Below are 21,700 nucleotides of genomic sequence, written 5' to 3' on the forward strand. Positions count from 1 at the left end.
ACTCATCAGTTCATGTTTATATGAAGCTGGCGAGTGAGATCTTCCAGCTTCTCTTTCTCATTTTCGTCAGGCCGAGGAGCAGCGAGTTTGGCTGGGGCCTCGTTTTGGACAGGCATGGTTAACTTGGCGGGGGCATACGAGCCAAAACTGAATCAAAACAAGGCAGGCATGCCAACAGTGGCGCACCAGCCCATTTTCCTTGGCGTCTGAGGCCAGGTCTCTGCCCAAGCAACAGAAGCACTGGCAAGCCCGACCAGGGCCCGGCGGTGGGGGAGAAGTCAACAGGCATATGGCTTATGCCTGTTACTGACTCCCAGACGTGCCCAGTCCAAAGCAAATCCAGGAGATGCTGGCAGTGCCGCCAGGACTTAGCTTGCATATCTGGCCAAGCCTCAAACCCCCCCCCCCATTTTATTTGCCGGACACCAACATCTTCACAGGTAGGCATTGTTTTTTTCCAGCAGAGGGACCAAAAAACCCTTTGTCTACCTCTGAGGTAATGTTACTGGGAAGTCGCAGGAATCTATTTTTACCTCATGGAAGAAATGTTACCAACCCCCACAAAAGTCAGGTTCACGATCTGAAGACATGTTTGGCCTTTCTGATGATTCACTTCCATATGAACGGAACTGAAAGTTGAAAGGAAAAATAAACTGGATCTAACACGGGGAGAAAAACGGTCATGGAAGCCCAAGCTTTGGCAGATCATGAATGAGAATTTGTAAGGGCAAATATTTGTCTTATTCTTCTTCATAGTAATTTTGCCTCCACGTATGCATTTAAGTAATGAACCGGGAGTATTTGACAATATGATACAGCAGAGTAAGCAGAGGGAGGGAGATGACAGAAACTTTCACTTAGTTCACCTAAAATGGAATTACAGAACCTTACCAATATCAGTATGGATTAATTACAAACCACCTTCTTCTCCAAATGTGAAAGGCTTTTAAAACTATTTTGATGTATTCATCTCTTTTTCCAGACTGGGTTGTACAACTATCCAATAGGTACCAACAAAAGTCCATTGTTTTCTTTTTCAGTAAAGCGTTTTCACTCTGCTAGCTTCTCTCTTTCAAGAAGCGCTTCCTTTTCATGTGCTTCAATTTCCTTAAGCAACTCTTCCTTTTCTTTAAAGTAGCTACGGAACCAATCAATATATTCCCCCTTTTCTTTCACACTCAGGAATGGATTTTTAGAAAGTCCGCAGCAGACGAGCTCCATGAAATGGCGAATTGGTCCTTCCTTAGGAAAGTCTGCCAAGTGTTTCTCCAGAAATATATGTTCGTGAAATTCAGCGTCATCTTCAAAATCTAGCCAAGGCAACCACAATAATGACTGAATTATTGTAAAGCCAACAGCTCTTGAACAGAAAAGAAATATAGAAAAGGACAAATGGAATGTATGTTCAAAATATGCGATAACCTTCTATTGGGACAGGTTTTTTTTAGAGGGGGGATGTCAATAAATGTATTTTGAAAACTGAAAAAGACATCTTTAATTTAAATTACCTAATTTATTCTAGGAGAGGGAAGGTGGCATGGTATAGCCTGATCTCATCAGATCCCGGAAGCTAAGCAGGGTCGGAAGGGAGACCTCCAAGATTCTGCAGAGGCAGGCAATGGCAAACCACCTCTGCTTTTCACTTGCCTTGAAAGCCCCTTGCTGGGGTCACCAGGAGTCGGGTGTGACTTGACGGTACTTGACACACACAATTTATTCTAGAAGATTATTTCAGGGGGTAGCCATGTTAGTCTGCAGTAAGAACAGCTAGTTTCGAGTCCAGTTCCTTGAAGACCAACAAAAATCTGGGGGTACAAGTTTTCAAGAGTCAAAGCTCCCTTTGTTAGGTGCTACTGGACTCAAATCTAGCTAATTTCTTCTATAAATTTGTTTCACTAAAATTATGGATCCTGACTAGGCCTACTTCGGTAAATTGTACGAGGTACAATTCAAATACCAACGATTTAGCAGTCCACCAAGCTGAGATCATTCAATGGGAAAAGGCTTTGAAGCATAAGTGGTCCATATTCAAATTCATTCACTTAGAACAAACGTGGCATTATCTCCTTTTTAAAAAAGATGTAAGAGCATCACCTCCAAATTTCCTCTGAGTGTCCTGGATCCAGATTAGATTCTGTAGGTACAAGGACTTAGAATCATAGAGTTGGAAGACCATCTAGTCCAACCTCCTGCTTAATGCAGGATCAGCCTAGAGCATCCCTGACAAGTGTTTGTCCAGCCGCTGCTTAAAGACTGCCAGTGAGAGGGAGCGCACCACCTCCCTAGGTAGTAGATTCCACTGAACAACTCTTGCTGTGAAAAAATTTCCCCTAATATCCAGCCGGTACCTTTCCGCCCGTAATTTAAACCCATTATTGCAAGTCCTATCGTCTGCTGTCAACAGGAACAGCTCCTTGCCCACCTCTAAGTGACAGCCCCTCAAATACTTCAAGAGAGCAATCATGCCCTCCTTCTGCCTCCTCTTCTCCAGACTAAACATTCTCAACTCCAGACTTTTCTGCCTGCAGGCCACAATTTGCCCACTTCCCACTCCTGTGGCGGCCCAAAATATCCCCCAAAATTCTGTTCCTAGGGGCACTTTCTCCTTCAGGAACAGGATTTCGGGGGTGGGGGCATTTTGGGAACAGGAGGTAGGATAATCACACTATGTATGCAGAAGTCCTTGAGCCCACAGAAAATTCCAGTCTGAATCCAGGCCGCTATGTCTTCTCCCCTACCAACCAGTTCTAAGAACTAGAGATTTGTTTGTTTTTTTTAAAAAAATTGATCCTGTCATCCATTAGGCAGATGGGCTTTGAAATCCTGGTACCTTTGAGAAGCACAGCAGTTCCACCATCCATTCTGTCCATCTGCCTACCGTAAAGATTTTCCTGCACAGTACCTTCACCAAAACAGTTTGGTGACAGTTTGGGCTGAAAATATCTAAGAGGCGCCAGAATGCTCATCTACCTGCTCAAACCTTCTAGGGAATCCTGAAGGGTGTGCAGAATGCGTGGAGCCACAAAAAGGGGGTGGGTGGGATTTCTGGCTCCGTGGGATTTCAGGCCCCTGTTGAAGGCAAATCCCTGCTAATGCAATCGTGTCTGCTGCCTGGTTCCTGCTTACTCAAACTTTCCTTCGCAGTGACCTCATATGCTCCCGCCTGTATCAGTTGTGACTCTGCTGGTGACTAATATGCTGATTCATACACACATGTTGCTTGATGACTCATCCTTTGGCACTTGAACCGTGGCAAGGTCTACAGTGGCAGAGGCCCTCAAGGAAGTAAAGTCCACGGCTCGCTAACTGCAGAAGCAGGCCCGAGCGTTACCAGCAGTCGCTTGTTTTCTGCTTTCTCTGTGTTCAGAGACGATGGACATTGTCTGCCTGGACATGCCCTGGCAGGGAGAGCTCCAACCTCAGCCCTGCCTGTTACTCTTGGACTTTTTGGCTGAGTCACAACATGACAATCGAGCTTATGTGTGTGTGTGTGTGGGGGGGGGGGTGATAAGAGTAAAGAATGACTCCCGGTGATGATGGGTATCTTAAGACAGCCACTCCATTCTTCAAACAAATGGCCCGAAAGATCAGTGAGATTTTTTGTTGCTTTTAAAATTAGCACCCGTCAGTATTAGACGAATGAGGGCGTTCAGTGATCAGAAAAGAAACAAAGATAGGAGAGCAGCCAAAAAATAAGTCTCCGAAGCAACAGGAGACTGCCAGAGCAATGCACCCAATGGATCCTATGGTGCCGTTTGTCAGCATAACAGCCACGACTCCTCCAGGGGAATGGTTGTCAGAGGAGGGGAGGGTGGCTTTTGTTGATTTCCCTCTCCTTCTCCCAATTCGGCCCCCACACTCTTCCTTTCGGTCCACTGACCCGAAGGAGCCTGACTTTGGGGGCAGGGGAGGTTTCAGTACAAAGGAGGTTGGGAGCTTCCCTTCCCCTAGAGCAGGAGTCCCCAACATAGTGCCTGTGGGCACCATAGTGCCCAACATAGGGGTCCCCAACATAGTGCCTATTGGAAGCTTCCCTTCCCCTAGAGCAGGGGTCCCCAACATAGTGCCCACTGACACCTTTTATTTCCTTTATCCCTTAGAAGCTCCTTGATCCATTTATCTTGAGCAGCGTGATTTTAAATCTAATGTTTGAGGGATATGAGGACTGAAATAAATCTTGCCACTGACTATGTAGCCTTGGGATCTTTTTCACTTAATAAAAAAAGGCATTATGTCAGACACAGAGGCATTAGATTTATATGTTAAAAGAGGAGAGATATAACGTGATCGAAGTTCCTCATAAAAGCGGCATTCCAAGAGGGCATGAGCTAATGAATCAATAGAGCCAGAAGAGCAAGGACAGGTCCTGTCTGGGTATGGTATGTTAAAAATCCTGCCCTGCATAACCATAGAGGGGTTAGACTGACACCTTTTTCTGGCACTGCCAAGTGTTTTTAGGAAGTGGGTGGAGCCTGGTAGGGCTTTTGACCAGCAAGGCTTGTTTGGCTGTGAATTTTTTAAAAATGTTGCTTTGGCAGAAACGGCCACCACAGCCTTACTGAAGTTAAGCTGTGGCAGCCATATTGTGGCTGGCTCCACTTCCTGCGGCAGCCATTTCTGTTGCTGCACCCACCGTGCCATGTCAGAATTCCAAATGTGCCCACAGGCTCAAAAGGGCTGGGGATCCCCGGCTCTAGAGCAACTCTGCTTGTGCTCAGGATCAGCAGGCATCGTATCTTAGATTCCCCTCCCCCCCCAAAAAAACCCAGTACCACACACACGAGAGAGAAGGAGGCAAACTGGACCCACAAAGATGTTTTTCTGGACATGTACCTGCTTCGTTATTAATTGGAAACTCCCACAGCTTTCCTTCTTTCGTCCACTCGATCATCTCCTCAAAACCATTCCGAGGGGGTCGCTCACCAACGGCGGCAATTTCTTTGGCGAGCTCCACATCCCAAAGGGTCAGTTTCGTCACTATGTCCAAAAAACTGCTGTTAGCCGACGGTGACAAAATATATCAGGATTGCTCTTATTAACAGGAACAAATTCAAAGTTCTGAACGACAGTCAGCGTGGTGCAGTGAGTAGAGCATCAGGCTGGGATGTGGGAGACTCAGCTTCAAGTCCTCATTCTCCCACGGAAGCTTGCTGAGTGACCTTGGGCCAGCCATACAATCTGAACCTTACCTGCCTCACAGGGTTGTTGTGAGGATAAACTGGAGGAAAGGAGAACAACGCAAGTCACTTGAGATGCCCAACTGGGGGAAAAGGTGGGGTGTCAATAAGGTAAATAATTAAATAAATGTGTTGTGTGCTGAAAGATGTATAATGAAAACAAACTCCCAGCTCAAAAAGAGGAGGAAGAAGAAGAGTTGGTTTTTATATGCCAACTTTCTCTACCATTTAAGGAAGAATCAAAATGGCTTACAATCGCTTTCCCTTCCCCTCCCCACAGCAGACACCCAGTGAGGTAGGTAGGGCTGAGAGAGTTCAAAGAGAGTTGTGACTAGCCCAAGGTCACCCAGCTGCTTCATGTGTAGGAATGGGGAAACAAATCAAGTTCACCAGATTAGCATCCACTGCTCATGTGGAGGAGTGGGGAATCAAACCCGGTTCTCCAGATTAGAGTCTGTCGCTCCAAACCACCGCTCTTAACCACTACACCATGTTAAAAATAGGAAATGGCTTTTTCAATGCATCACTTTTCTCCCCTTCATGATCCCCATATTTGGCTACCGTTTTGCATCCTGAAGACTGGGATAATTAATAGAAATCCCAGTTGTACTCGTCAATATTTCTGGTATGAATGGAAAGGTCAGTGATGACTACCAAGGGAACAACAGGACTGAAGCACATTGTCAAGTAGGACAGATCTTTCTTTGGATTACACTCCAGGTTCGAGCTTCCTTGTATTAAAAAAGCCACCCCTACAATTAAACAGAACAGAAAAGCTGACCAAGTAATTATTAGGCCTTATGCGTAAACTTAAGGTCTGAACAACTACGGAGAAAAAAATAAACAGGCTCTTTAAAAGAATACACTTCTAAAAAAATAAAGTTGAAACGACATGGACAATTGTGTTCTACATGTCTGTGGTGGACTGGAAATGCCAAAACTATTTGGCTGTGATGGTGTGGTGAAAATGTTTGAAATATATACCAGTGTAAGCAACATTTGAATAGCTACAGATGATTCCCCCTCCCCAAAGTCTAAGAGATGTAGAGGAGAGGCCTGCAAGGAAACCCTCTGGAACACACACCGCAAAGACACGACTCTATACTACTTGAAACTCAGAATCCAAAAATTGCTCCTCAGTTCAAACGGGAAGCAGTACAATTCCCCCAGCGCGACGGCTGCCTCTCTGGAATGTATTCAGGGTTGGAAGAAGTAGTACTAGTGTAGGGGGAAAGGAAGGGCTGGATCTCAGCTGAAATGGGACAACCTGACTGAGACCATCAAGAGTGGTGATCCTGAAAGGCTGACTCCAGAAAATGGAGGCCGAACTCTTGGCAGTGCTCTTGGCAGTGTGTCTTCACATTTGGCAGTGTGAAGTATTTCTTCACACAACGCATAAATTGTGGAACTCCCTGCCTCAGGATGTGATGACGGCTGCCAACTTGGAAGGCTTTGAGAGGGGAGTGGACATGTTCATGGAGGAGAGGGGTATTCATGGCTTCTAGTAAAAATGAATACTAGTCATGGTGCATACCTATTCTCTCCAGCATCAGAGGAGCAGGCCTATTTTATTAGGTGCTGTGGAACACAGGCAGGATGCTGCTGCAGTCGTCTTGTTTGCGGGGCTTCCTAGAGGCACCTGGTTGGCCACTGTGTGAACAGACTGATGGACTTGATGGGCCTGGGTCTGATCCAGCATGGCCTTTCTTATGTTATGAGCCAAGGACCGGTGCCATGGCACTCAAATCCATCTGGGTAACAGAAGATGTGCCTAGTAGACAAATATCTCTTTGTCATATGTGTGGCTGGTGTGTTCCAAACAACTGCGGAATCCGATGCAGATTCTGTCAACTTGTGTTAACTGTGAGCAAATGATATTATCAAAATTCACAGCTCTCTAGTTTACTATACAAAAAAAAACCTTATGCGGCCTTCACAGGAATAAAGGTTTGGCAATACGTAGACAGGCAAACATTCCCACACGAATTTGTCCAGTCCTCTGTTCAGGCTGATTTTTCCCATCCAGAAACTGACTTATCTGCTCCATCTCCAGCTCACAGGCAACAGTCACACAGGACAGTGGGTGGATTTTATTACACCGGACAATCTGCTTGGCTGGCCGTTACTGCTTGTCTACTAACCTGTTTCAAGAGCCCCCTCTGTTGCAGGAGGAACAGGGAAAATATTAAGCCTTTTTGCTGAAAACAGTCCTCTCCTAGGTTTAAAAAAAGAAGGGGGGAGAGAGAAATTTTGCAACATTTAGAAATACAGTATTAAAACGTCCTGCAAAGAAGATCTATTTAAGATGCTATATATCCACGATCTGGAATTTCATATCTTTCACCTGTTCGCTGCTTTAAGGGCCTGTAAAGATGACATCTACACGTACAAAATAAATATAAATGGCAAGAGTCTTTTCCCCTTTTAAATTCTGTTTTCTTGCAGCCCGCTCAAGTCATGCTGAACATGAATGCAGATTGGATTCTGAAAACTGACTTTCATGATAAGAAGATAAACAACTGGCTACATTAATGAAAAATGAGCAAATTATTTACAAGCTATTTTATAAAATTATTAATACATCAATACGTTGCCCCCTCCTAGCAGAGTGCAGAAACTAGAGTGATGGAAGCGCTGAGAATAAGTTCCCTGGAAATCACACACCCTCTCCAGCACAATCTTTATTAAGCAAAAGGTACTGTACTTGTCCACTGGCATTTGGCTATCACTGTGACATCCCTTTCCAATGGCAAAAAAAGTCATGCAGAGGAACAGGGGGAGATGTACCTTTTCATCCCTGTAAGTTCACGAGAAACCCCTCTCTCAATCATATAGCCTCGTCCATCCTCGTCGAACTGAATCTGATTGGATGGCCGGAAGGCATCCCGAGTAGGAGGGTTTTTTCCAATCCTCATGTTTGTAACAATGTTGCTGGGGGGGGAAATCAAGAATATCCACATCTATTTAAGCAGCAATCTTAGTACATACCATATTAACTATCTTTTGATACTCTTGTACAAATGAAAATTATGTGTTAAAAAACCCCTAGAGGCAGGAAACTGCAGATAAAGAGAAGAGGAAGAAGAATTTGTTTTTATATGGCAGTAAAAGGTAAAGGTCCCCTGTGCAAGCACCTGGTCATTCTTGACCCATGGGGTGATGTCACATCCCGACGTTTACTAGGCAGACTTTGTTTACGGGGTAGTTCGCCAGTGCCTTCCCCACTCATGTTCCCTTTACCCCCAGCAAGCTGGGTACTCGTTTTACCGACCTCGGAAGGATGGAAGGCTGAGTCAACCTTGAGCCGCCTACCTGAAACCAACTTCTGTTGGGATCGAACTCAGGTCGTGAGCAGAGCTTGCAGTACTGCCACTTACCACTCTGCGCCACGGGGCTCCTTTTATATGGAAGGAGGAACATAAAGCATTTGACAACCTTCTCACTCCGAGATCTCCAATGGGCAAGGAGCAATGTGCTTCTTAACACAGAATTCAGCCAACAGTAATCCAGCTGGTAAAAGCAGAAGCCTTGAAACTACACTGATCCACAAGGGATTATCAAAAACCCTGTCAAGTAGGCAGGCCAGGAAACGAGAAACCAGACAGTACTTAAACAGCTGGGTCTGCTTGCAATTGTGTGTGTGTGTAAAGTGCCTTCAAGTCGCAGCCAACTTATGGCGACCCCTTTTGAGGTTTTCATGGCAAGAGACTAACAGAGGTGGTTTGCCAGTGCCTTCCTCTGCACAGCAACCCTGGACTTCCTTGGTGGTCTCCCATCCAAATACTAACCAGGGCTGACCCAGCTTAACTTCTGAGATCTGACGAGATCAGGCTAGCCTGGGCCATCCAGGTCAGGGCGTGCTTGCAATTAGTCCAGTTGAATATCTGACACTAAGCACACACCTAGCCCTGACCAAGACAAGGAGGTCAGACCGCCCTGTGACAACTCCCCCCTCCCCCATCACCCTACACTCCTAGGGAAAAAATGAAAAATACAATGAAAGTTCTGGTTTTGAACAGTGAAAATAATATTTCCTTGGGGTTTTCTCTTCTATGAATATATTAACACTAAAAGATAACTTGCATGACACTAAATAATAAGACACACTATTAAGAAATTGAAGTGGGTTCATTGTAGATATGATGATGATATGATTAAAACAGCAAATAGTTAAGAAAAACCCTAAATGAGGAGGGGCAGAGAAAGAAATTCTGCAACTATGGAACTCTACTTGGCAGAGACTTAGAGGCAGGCCCTGTCATCTCAAACCCCTCCACTATCCTGCTAGAGCAGACCCCCGTGGTGTGCAACAAATTTTTGGCATGTTAATAGAATGTTAGATATGTTTATTTTTCCCTTCCCGTTTTCCTTGTATTTCTCTGTTATATAATAAAAAAAATAAAAAAATAAAAAGAAAATAATATTTCCTTGGGGTTTTCAAGGCGAGAGATATTCAGAGGTGGTTTGCCACTATCTACCTCTCCATGGGCTGAGAGAGTTCTGAGAGAACTGTGACTGGCCCAAGGTCACCCAGCAGGGTTCATGTGGAGGAGAGAGGGAATCGAACCCAGTTCTCCAGATCAGCGTTCACCGCTCTTAGCCACTACACCACGCTGGCTCTCATCCTGCTGTTAAGCTATGCCAAACAAGCATCTACGAACTACACATTTCTCGGAATATTAATAACTGTGTTTAACTCAAAAGACATTCAGGACACAGTGCAACTCTGAGTTTTGTCTGATTTGTAACGAAGCTCAATCCTTTAAAAAAAAATGTGTACGGTGATGCCACAATTTCCACTAAGAGACACCTCATTCCACCCCTGGAAAAAAAAATCCCTGTACTGTTGTTATTCCCGTTGATATTCAGCCCTGTGTCTGCAAAACAAGCTGATGGGTGAAGATTTGGTAGAGCAGTGACATCCACAGGCCTTATGCTATGACTGCAAGCATTAAAAAACAACAACCCTAAAACATGATTTACTGGCATCAAGCCACTTGACTATTTTTGAATGCAAGAACATATCAAACAACAGTCATTTGTTTATTCATATTATTTAAGAATGTGTTTTTTTTTTAAAGGGCTATGTAAGAGATAATCTCTTTCGCATTTTGCATTTTTAATAAGAGTATGTCATAACAGAGATGATGCGCCTCGTTCAAAGGGGAAAGATGGGTACGAACACAATGATTGTTCCGTTTGATGAAGAGCCAGTGTGGGGTAGTGGTCACAGTATCAGACTACAATCTGGAAGACTCAGGTTCAAATTCTCCCTCTGCCATGGAAGTTCACCGGGTGGGCCTTGGGCCAGTCACATACTCTTGGCCTGACCTACCTCATGGGGTTATTGTTGTGGGGATAAATTAGAGAAGGAAAGGATGTTGTTCTGAGACCATTTGGGTCTTCACTGGGGAGAAAAGAATCGTCTAAATAAATAAAGCGATTAAACGAAGAGGACAAAAGGGATTGTTCACAGGTAAACATTTCAGAGAGCCAGCGTGGTGTAGTGGTTAAGAGCAGTGGTTTGGAGTGGCGGATGCTACTCTGGTGAACTGGGTTTGATTCCCCGCTCCTCCACATGAAGCCAGCTGGGTGACCCTGGGCCAGTCACAATTCTCTCTGAACTCACTCAGCCCCACCTACCTCACAGGGTGTCTGTTGTGGGGAGGGGAAGGGAAGGTTATTGTAAGCCAGTTTGAGTCTTCCTTAAGTGGTAGAGAAAGTCGGCATAAAAAAACCAACTCTTCTTCTCTTCTTCAGCTGGAGAAGAATAACCAGAGGCATTCTCTGGGACTGCTTTTATTTTTTATGTTACTAGTGACCTTTGGAAGAAAGGATCAGATAGTCTGATGAAATACGCAGACCATAGCAATTTAGCATTGCCCTCTAACACTAACATAAAGTAGTGTCTGAAAGGCAAATTGGATATCAAAATGGACTAGCAGAGGTGGAATGACAAACTGCAGTAATGAGGAATGAGGGTACCAACCTCTTCCTTATCAGGAATCAGGTGGACGAAAAAAAATCTTGGTCTATTGGTTGATCCCAAGGAGGTGTGTGAGCCAATGATGTGGCACTAAGGAAGGTAAATGCAGTGGATGGAGAAATCTAGTGAGCGATTCCTAGCAAGGTCATTAAAATATTAATTCCTTTTACAAAATGTTTACGAGACAATGTTTTGTAATGCTGCACCTGGTTCTAATTTCCCATGCTCAGTAAGAATGAATTAAAATTATAGTACATACCAGATGTGGCTGGAGATGACCGCAAAAATGGACAGCCTGACTTTGATCAGTTTAAGTTTGAAAAAGAAAGCTTAGAGTAGCTAAATATCCCACAGGCTTTAAAAACGGTAAATAGGCGCAAGCCATTTGGTAGCAAGACAGCTTTTTGATAGCACGAGAACAAATTGCTTCATACTGGCCAATAGCAAATGTAAAACATGGGAGGGAAAAGGGGGAAACAAACAATTTAAAATATTAAGACATGGGGAAATTATAGAACACATTCCCCAAAACAGTGAAGAGAAGAAAGGCTGGCTCATAGAACAGAACAGAATAGAATCATAGAGTTGGAAGTGACCACCAGGGTCATCTAGTCCAACCCCCTGCACAATGCAGGAAATTCCAAACTACCTCCCCCCGCCCAGCTCCATGCCCAGAAGATGGCTAAGATGCCCTCCTCTCATGATCTGTCTAAGGTCATAGAATCAGCATTGCTGACAGATGGCCATCTGGCCTCTTCTTAAAATCCTCCAGGGAAGGAGAGCTTACCACCTTCCGAGGAAGCCTGTTCCACTGAGGAACCGCTCTAACTGTTAGAACCTGTTAGGGACCTTTGGACAGAATGTTTGACTTGAGAACAGAGCTGAAAGGTTATGTACATTTGCAATACATGCCTTAGCCACGATGTGCTGCGTGCACACCTGGCATCTCAGTTGAACTGGCTCACTTTTGTCTGCTTATGAAACAATCGCCTAGCAGCGATCCCGTACCCCGGGCCAGGACACAAGTTTTTCCTACCTGTCCTACAACATGCTTCAATCTGGTCTTAGACTCCCAGAGCAGGGCAGTCCTCGCCCTGCCATTTAAAAAAACAAACAACCCAAAAAACACCCTGTTTTTCTTCATATATAGATGTATAAATCCCCCGGGCCAGACACTATGCACCCAAGAGTGCTCAAAGAACTCTCTATAAAACTTGCAGAGCCACTGTCCATCACCTTTTAGACCTCTTGGAGGACGGGAGATGCGCCACAAGACTGGAGGAAGGGGAATGTTATCCCAGTTTCAGTAAAGGAAAGTGAGATGACCCAGGACACTACAGGCCTGTCAGTCCGACCTCTGGCCCGGGGAAGATATTGGATCAGGTTTTAAAGGGATCAATCTGCGAGCATCTGAAAGAGAACTTGGTGACCCGGGGAAGCCAGCACGGATTTGTTCCTAACAGGTCCTGCCAGACCAACCTCGTTACCTTCTTTGATCGACTGACAAAGCTTACTGGATTGTGGGAATGCCAATTATGTTGTTTACCTTGATTTCAGTAAAGCTTTTGACAGGCTCCCGCATCACGTTTTGATAGGTAAGCTGAAGCACTACAGAAGCTAATCACACTTGGGCTAGTCACACTTTCTCAGCCTCACCTACCTCACAGGGTGTCTGTTGTGGGGAGGGGAAGGTGATTGCAAGCCGGTTTGATTCTTCCTTAAGTGGTAGAGAAAGTCGGCATATAAAAACCAACTCTTCTTCTTCTTTCAAATAAACCTCCTAATGTGCATTACTGCAAATATACCCCAATATTTTTTGCTGAACATGTATTTATATACTCTTGTTCTAAGTGGATTAAAGCTAGTTGAAAGTAGCAGGCTGAGAAAAGCCAATAGTGCAACACTCATCATTAGCTGCACAGAAGTAGGCAAGGGCTGATTGCCAGATTCCTATCTTTAACTCCACACTGCTATTGATGAATCTCTGTAAACAGCGAAGGAATTCCCCAAAGGAGGTCTACCTCGCCCTTCCAGATTCCTGTCCTTAATTCTGTGTTGCTATTGACGAATCTCTGTAAGCAGCAAAGGAATTCCCCAAAGGAGGTTCACTTCACCCTTCCAGCATACTGCTGGGGTCTTCTTCCTCCTCAGATGCTGAAGGACAGATCTCGTCCTCTGCAAACCAAGGCCCAAGAAAGACTAAAGAAGCAAGGCATTAGACTGCTGCTCCTTTGGAAAGCTTCTCCTCAAGAAAGGTGTGGGCACTATCCTCAGGTCTCTGTCAAAGCTACTCTGCAGTTACTGTTCAAATACTGCTTCTCTGGGAAATTATGTGAAGATAAAAAGAGGCATAAGGTATAAATCAGACGTTTTACTGCATTTAAACCCATTACAATAAAATCACAATGTTCTATTATCTGGTTCTAAAGGAGGGCATAAGTTTAAAAATCAAAGTAAAACAGAACCAGGTGGATGCCAGCACTTGCTTGTGCGCTGGACTTCAACTGCAGCGACGTAGCAAAAACCACCGTGGGAACAGGATCCCGCTTGCAAACCTTATGTCAGCAGTTTCTCCTCTTTTGCGTGCCTCAGTGATGTCCTTGTGCTTTTTCAGCAGCTGAAGCAATTCTGAAACGGTCCTTTTTTTGTCCAGTGGCAGAGAAGAAGCGACGGCAGAGGCGGCGGCGACGAGCTCCAGACTGAGCGGCTTGCTGCTGGAAGAAACAAACGTGAGCAACACCGGCCCCATCCCTTTCTGTCCGCAATTCCCAAGTTTTAGTAGTCATAGGAAAATCACCAGGGAGAAAAGCTGCAGCGGTGACTTGACATCAGAAGAGAAAATCACTGGCATCACATTCCACGCATACTCGTTTTGTGCGTAACAGAAATTGTGTCCTCCTGAACCTTAGTTTCATTTTAAAATGAAAGCGCATGTTCAGCCTTCACTGCCACGGAACCAAAGTTTGGAATTTCCCACTGAAATACCAGACAGCTGGTTGGTGCTGAACTTTCTTGCCTCCCCCCGCCACTGATCTCCACGAAATGCTGCTCCTGGGGGACAGGGGACCCTATGCAATGACAGGAAGGTGGATCTGCAGCAGGAAGTGGGAATTGGTGGAAATTTCCATCTTACTCTGGCTCCAGCCCTGCTGTCTTTCATCCTTAGTGCATGACCTGGCTAAGACTGCGACTGAAAGATCTCAGGGTTGTAGTAGAAAGCTCAATGAAAATGACAACCCAGCGTGCGATAGTGGGGGGAAAAAAGGCAAACTCCAAGCTTGGAATTATTGGGATTGAAAATACAATAGACAGTTTTAATGCCCTTGTATAAAGCTAAGGACAGCCAGTGTGGTGTAGTGGTTAAGAGCGGCAGACTCTAATGTGGAGAACCAGGTTCGATTCCCCTCTCTTCCACATGAAGCCTGCTGGGTGAGTTTGGGCCAGGCACAGTTCTCTCTCACAACTCTCTCAGCTCACGCAGAAGCAAGCAATGCCAAACCACTTCCAAACATCTCTTGCCTTGAAAACCTTACGGGGTTGCCATACATCAGCTGTGACTTGATGGCAAAAAAAAAAGTAAAGCTAAGGTGTGGCTTCATTTAGAATACTGTGTGCAGTTCTGCTCACCGGATCTCAAAAAGGATATTGCAGAGCTGGAAAAAGTACAAAGGAGGGGAAACCAAGATAATTATGGGGTTGGAGCACCTTTCTTAACACATGTTGCTGGGAGGCAGCATCAGGGGAATGTATTGGCCTCTGTGACCTGTTTGTTTGGCCCTCCAGGGCCACTGGTTGGTGGCTGTGTGAAACAGCATCCTGGACTAAATGGACCACTGGTCTGATCCAGCAGGCTCTTCTTATATCCTTAAGGGGGGGAGAAACCCCTTTTTATTTCAACAACTTGGACTAAGGGTGTCCTCCCATGAGCAGATATGCTTAGAATGCTGAGGAAGAAGAGGAGTTAGTTTTTAGATGCCGACTTTCTCTACCACTTAAGGGAGACTCAAACCGGCTTACAATCACCTTCCCTTCCCCTTCACACAATAGACACCCTGTGAGGTAGGTGAGGCTGAGAGAGCTCTAACAGAGTTGTAACTTGCCCAAGGTCACCCATCTGGCTTCAAGTGTAGGAGTGGGGAAACAAATCCAGTACACCAGTTTAGAGTCCGCCGCTCATGTGGAGGAGTGGTGAATCAAACCCGGGTTTCCAGATCAGAGTCCACTGCTCCAAACCACTGCTCTTAACCACTACACCATCCTGGAGGAGCAGTTTCACACTTGGCACTAGACAACAGTGCAGCAAAAGTAAATATAAATCCAAGGTGCACTCCTTATTTCTCCGCAACGAAAAGGGCTACATATTCTCCCCCTAACACACTTTTTAATGAAAGGTGGGAACCCAGAGGAGCTGGTAATCAAAACAACAGATTATTATGACATTATTGCACTATAGTGGTCTAAGTGTGTGTGTGTGTAAAGTGCCGTCAGGTCACAGCTGACTTACGGTGACCCCAGGAAGGGGCTTTCAAGGCAAGTGAGAAGCAGAGGTGGTTTGCCATTGCCTTCCTCTACAGTGCCTTCCTTGGAAGTCTCCTTTTCAAGTACTGACCCTGCTTAGCTTCCAAGTTCTGACAAGCTCGGGCTACACCAGGCTGTCTTCCCTCCTATAGTGGTATAACTACTGCAAAAAATTTTTAAAAAGAGCCCTCCAGTGGTATGGAGGGGAAGGACAGCCACAGGCAGATGAGGCTAAGAAAGCTTGGGAAAGCTACTGCATGGATGCTCCACTGCCACTGCGAATGCCCCTCCGCTCACAGTGGCAATCAGAGCTACACAGAGAATCATAACCATGCGGATGCAGCTTAGGTTGTCAAACTGTCAAGCAGGACAACCTTCATCCCCTCTGATGGGAGAGCCCTGCAAGCTCCTCATTCCTGTTCTGTTATCAAACACTCCATTTACTCTGGGAATTAATGACATTCTCCACTACACTTCCAGGTGAATGGAGGTTCCTTCTGCTATCCGTACTGCCTGTAATCTGCCCCACAAAGAGTATGAAATGTGCACGTAGAACTTTCACCTCTTAGCTTTGACTTCTGCAGCTTTCTGGAACATGCTGCTTGCGCTCTCCATGCGTTCTGGCAAGTCCTCTGTTTGGTCCTTTGTTTTCTGGGCTTTTAACCTCTGAAACGTCTTCTTGGAACTTATTTCTACTTTCATTTCACTAAGGACGTTCAGCAAGTTCTTCTTTGCAGTTGCTTGCTTTGCTGCCCCCTTACTCTTATCATCAGTCTTTTTGTCAGCATTGTTGAGTGGAGAAAGCTGTTCATCTTTCGTGGTCCAGAAGACAGCAGAGGTGCCAAAACTCTTGTGTGGCTTACTGGAAAGAGATATAGGCATTTTTAGGTCTACATCTTCAGCATGTACTTGTATTTAACAATGCAGTTTCACAAATGCTTTGCCATCACAAAAATGAAACTGTTGCTATGTCAAGTGTGCAACAAAGATCACAATTATTTCTTGTTTTACATGGTGATGGAAAGTGCTTTCAAGTTGTAGCTAACTTATGGTGACTCCATCAAGTTTTCAATGTAAGAGACATTCAGATGTGGTTTACCATTGCTTGCCTCTGAGTCATGACCCTGGACTTCCTTGGTGATCTCCCATCCAAATACTAACCAGGGCCAACCCTGCTTAGCTTCCATGATCTGAAGAGATCAATGCCTTCTTTTAAAAGGAGAATTTTTTATTGAAAGTGGTACCTAGTATTTCATTACATGACAAAGTGATCTCATAATATACTGGGTATGGCTTATTCCAGAAATGGCACAGCTCTAACAAACTCTACCAGGTACTAGATCTTCACAGTATCCTTTATTCTTTAAGCTGCAACTAACAGACTTAAAACTAAGAAAACCCCCAGCAGCAATGTGAATTATGGTACGTTCACTGTTACAGACCTCTACATTTTAGTTTTTGCCATAGTTTCAATGCAAAAATTCCCTAAGAGGTATTAAATCTTCCTTCTACCCAGTATTTAACAAGAGCAGATACATAGAAAAAGCAATTTGAGCATTATATACAGACAAGTATTAATATACAATCTAACCTAATAGTACTATAGTTGTTGAACCAATGGCTATAAATACAAAATGAGCTAGCATGGAGTAGAGCATCAGCCTAGAATTGGGGATACTCAGGTTCAAATCCCTACTCTACCATTAAACTCACCGGGTGACCTAGGGATAATCACTTTCCATCAACCATCTTCTTCTTCACAGGGTAGTTCTGATGATTAAATGGAAAATGGGAGAGCAATGTTGTAAGCTGCTTTGATTCTCTACTGGGTAGAAAGGCAGGGCATAAATATTTAAATAAATGAATAAGAACGCTTCTTACTGTTATCAGCCCTACCAATAACTTGTTGGATTTACTAAAGAGGGGGAGGGAAGTAAAGAGAGTTACAGGCTGCAATCCTAAGAATACTTTCCTGGGAGTAAGTCCCAGTCAATGAAATGAGACTTACTTCTAAGTAGACCTGCTTAGCATTGCTCCCACAATCAGGCAGTGTGAGGTTAAGTACATAAATGGTGCAATTATAATCTTGCAGCTTGTGAATACACATTGATTCTGGCATTTGGGCTAGTTGAAGTTGCAGGAGATATTTAATCCACTCATTAATTCTCTCTCACACATGCCTATTCCTCTGTTACCCCAAAAGCCTGTTGCACGGAACATTCCCTAGCAAGAACCATGTGTGTGTGGGGGGGTCTCTTATGCTAGGGCTGGTTTACACTTACAGAAGAATGAAGTGGTAGAACAGACTACACCACTACAGGCCACAGGTGATATGTTCCAACCCCAAATCCTTTTTTCCATTAAAAACTCACACCTCAGGGGAGAAAGATTATATGTGTGGAATCATGGCTCAGAAGTAGAGCAACTACTTTGCATGCAGAAGGTTCCAGTTTTAATCCCCAGCATTTCCAGTTAAAAGGGACAAGTAGCAAGTAGTCTGAAAGAAACCTGTTGGAGACCCTGGAGAGCCATTGTCAGTCAGAGTAAACAATATAGACCTTGACAGACCAATGGGTTGACTCAATAGAAGGCAAATTTGTGTGTATACATGCACCACTTCCATTTGATTGCAGTGCCATGGCTCAGAAGTAGAGTATCTGCTTGGCAGGTTCAACCCCCAAGATCTCCAGTTAAAAGGACCAGGTAGAAGTAAGGTGATGAGAAAGAACTAGAATGCTGCTGTCAGTCTGAGCAGACAATGCTCACTTTGATGGACCAATGTCTGATTCAGTATAAGGCAGCTTCATGTGTTCATGTGAGTTATTAACCAAAAAGTACCATTCCAAAACAAGGCGCAGTCCAGTCTATTTACTAACTCATTGTCTTGCATGGGTAAATCAGACCCAAAATGTCCTGCTAGGGTAGCTGTAGACTAGTCCAACCACAGTTAACACCTGTTTTTTTAAAAAGCACTCTTCCTCCCCCAGGGAATAATGCAGGAGAGACACAATGTACACACCTCCTCAACAACCTCCAAAGTATGAAAGTGTGTTACACCAAGTCATCCTATTGGTCTGTCAAGGGCAGTGTTGTTTATTGTGACAGGCAGTGGCTTGCCAGGCATCTTATAAAGAAAGTCTTTTGCATCACCTCCTACCTGAAGCTTTTAATCAGAGATGCCAGGGACTGAACCTGGGCCCTTCTGCATGCAAAGCAGATGCTCTACCATTCCCCAATACCTTCATGAAGCTGCCTTATACCAAGTCAGGCCACCAGCCTATCAAGGTCAGTATCGCCTACACTTACTGGCAGCTGGTCAGTCGGGGTCCAGGGTCTCTGGCAGAAGTCTTTCACATCAGCTACGACATGCAGTCTGGCTGCCCTTGAAAGCCATAGATACTAAGCAGCAGTCCTACACCTAGGGTTGCCAGCTCCGGGTTAGGAAATACCTGAAAATTTTGGAGCGGAGCCAGAGGAGGGTGGGGTTTAGGGAGGGGAGCGACTTCATTGCTATAGAGTCCAATTGCCAAAGTGGCCATTTTCTCCAGAGTAACTGATCTCTATCAGCTGGAGATCAGTTGTAAGAGCAGGAGATTTCCACCCATCACCTGGAGTTTGGCAACCTTACCTACACCCTACCTATGAGGAGGAATGGGGGGGGGAATTTAGCGACTTGCTCGCGGTGACATTTACCCTGCCCTAGAATGATGCCAGTGACAAGTCACTGGAAAAGACAGCCATGCTAGGAAAAGCTGAGGGCAGCAGGGAAAGAGGAAGACCCAACAAGAGGTGGATGGACTCCATCAAGGAAGCCACGGCCTTCCATTTGCAAGATCTGAGCAAGGCTGTCAAAGATAGGACATTTTGGAGGACTTTCATTCGTAGGGTCGCCAGGAGTCGGAAGCGACTTGACGGCACTTAACACACACACACACACAGAGAATGATGCCTCCCAGCTTGCCACCAACCCTCTTCTCTGGTTCGCCCACCCCGCTGAGTTGAGCATGGGGTTGCTGCCCCCCGCCCAGTACCTGTCCTGGGCCACGACGCCATTCCCTCGGGCACGGAGACAAGCGCGGAAGCTCCCGGCCCCGCAAACGCCCCTCCGCCACATGGTCTCCCCGAGCAACGCAGAACGAAGCCGCGACCAGCCTGCGCGCCTCTGTAATCGGCCCCCCACGAGGCACTTCCGCTCTCAGGCTCCGTCGCTCTAACCCGTCCGGGCGGGGCACATTAAACCCGAACGTTCGGTTCCGTCGCTAGGAAGCCCTCCTCAGCACGGGAAGAGGGGTTTTTGCAAGCCGGGGAGAGGTGATTTCATGTTCACTTGCAGACCTCCGAGTGGACCTTGGGCACACCGGAAAGCAGACGTTAGGACGAGGGGAGGGACCACCGCCCATTTTAAAATCTCTAGTTTGATGTATCCTGGACTGGAACCTAATATTTGTCAGCAAACGTAAGTTGCGTCTTTCATCCCTATGGGAGATTTCAAGAATATTAAAAAAAAATTGACATGGAAATTTGCATATGAAATTACTCCAATTTGAAAGTAACATGTGAAGTTATATTTATATACTATATGATTTTAAATTGTCATCATTGCTATATATATATATATATATATATATATATATATATATATATATATATATATATATATATATATATATATATTGTGTGTGTGTGTGTGTATAATATATTACATATATGTAGATTGTGTGTGTGTATAATATATTATATATATGTAGATGTGTGTGTATATATATGTGTGTGTGTGTATAATATATTATATATATGTAGATGTGTGTGTGTGTGTGTGTGTGTGTGTGTATGTATATGTATGTATATTTTATATGTAGAAAACAGGGCTGAAGAAGAAAAGAAACGATCGTCTCCCTCATCACTCATCTATGAAGACTTCTTTCCAGTTCTACTTACTTTGAACTTTTGAATATGTCTACCTACGGGACTATTTAAATATAGTTGTACATATATTATTGTTGTTTTTGTCTATTAGTCACCTTATGCACTTTAATATATCTTGTTTATCATAGAGCTACCTTCATTTATTTCAGCCGTTCCTGTGCTTACTTCCTAACCTGTGGTAATAGTACAGGGGTGTTAATTTTGGTTGCTTAACCTTCAGGTAGTGGCTGGAGATCTCCTGCTATTACAACTGATCTCCAGCCGATAGAGATAAGTTCCCCTGGAGAAAATGGCTGCTTTGGCAATTGGACTCTATGGCATTGAAGTGCCTCTCCTCCTCAAACCCCGCCCTCCTCAGGCTCCGCCCCCAAAACCTCCCACGGGTGGCTAAGACGGACCTGGCAACTCTAGCCATAAAGCATGAAGTTGTGTTGATCTAATTTTGTCATTAATATTTTTTGGGTGGGGGGTTGCCTGTTCTGCTGTATTGGGCACTATGATACATGATGGGTCAAATGACCTTTTTGGGTGGCATGCTGTGGATGGACATACGGAAGTGGGGGAGACATGAATGCTCTGCAAGAGCTTGAAGCCAAACAAAGCAGTGTTGAAGCCAAACAAAGACGGACCTAGGTGAGAGACCCCAGGGGCAAGAATGGACAGAATGTGTATAAACACATTAATGCGTAGACAAATCTGCCCAGTTTAAATGAGTTGCTGACTATATGGAAAGACACACAGGGAACTGTGCGGGGGGGGGGTGTCCCCATTTGCGATTGAAGCATCTTCACATAGGAAGTTATACTTTTATGTGACAGAAATTTGCCCATTCGTTTTGTTTCTGATGCTCCTGTACTTGCATTAGTTCTTCCTGACCTTTGCCCTTTTCCCAAGCTCCCGTTCCCTCTTTTTCTTTCCATAGTCATTTCCTTCCTTCCTTTCATGGACAACATTGAATGATGTTTTGTTATGAGGTCTGGGGTTGAAGGCTGTTCAGTAAAGATTTGGCAAGCCCCAAAGTAAATGCAGATGGACTTTAAACCCTGGTGCACCAGAATTTAATGCATTTTAATATTTTCCTCTGTGGTTTGCT

General features: G+C 44.8%; 1 protein-coding gene across 1 annotated transcript; it reads right to left on the bottom strand.

Annotated features, from left to right (window-relative positions):
• Window positions 1-1,048: 1,048 nt before the first annotated feature.
• Window positions 1,049-19,806, bottom strand: MRPS31 (mitochondrial ribosomal protein S31). Its single transcript, XM_056856681.1, has 7 exons — window positions 19,713-19,806; window positions 16,244-16,543; window positions 13,719-13,874; window positions 7,965-8,108; window positions 7,319-7,392; window positions 4,834-4,977; window positions 1,049-1,310 (listed from the first exon to the last, which is right to left on the bottom strand). The coding sequence occupies exons 1-7, from the start codon at window positions 19,793-19,795 to the stop codon at window positions 1,051-1,053; spliced, it is 1,161 nt and encodes a 386-aa protein (XP_056712659.1). The 5' UTR covers window positions 19,796-19,806; the 3' UTR covers window positions 1,049-1,050.
• Between the last annotated feature and the right edge of the window lie 1,894 nt (window positions 19,807-21,700).

This window comes from Euleptes europaea, chromosome 10, assembly GCF_029931775.1.
Source record: "Euleptes europaea isolate rEulEur1 chromosome 10, rEulEur1.hap1, whole genome shotgun sequence".
Taxonomy (NCBI): Eukaryota; Metazoa; Chordata; class Lepidosauria; order Squamata; family Sphaerodactylidae; genus Euleptes; species Euleptes europaea.

Excerpts from the sequence above, each read along its gene's own strand:
- MRPS31 (XM_056856681.1), bottom strand. The coding sequence starts at position 19,795 with ATGTGGCGGAGGGGCGTTTGCGGGGCCGGGAGCTTCCGCGCTTGTCTC. Across the intron at positions 16,544-19,712 it reads GGCGTCGTGGCCCAGGACAG|TAAGCCACACAAGAGTTTTG; the intron begins GTACTGGGCGGG and ends ATCTCTTTCCAG. Across the intron at positions 8,109-13,718 it reads GGAGAAACTGCTGACATAAG|CAACATTGTTACAAACATGA; the intron begins GTTTGCAAGCGG and ends TTCCCCCCCCAG.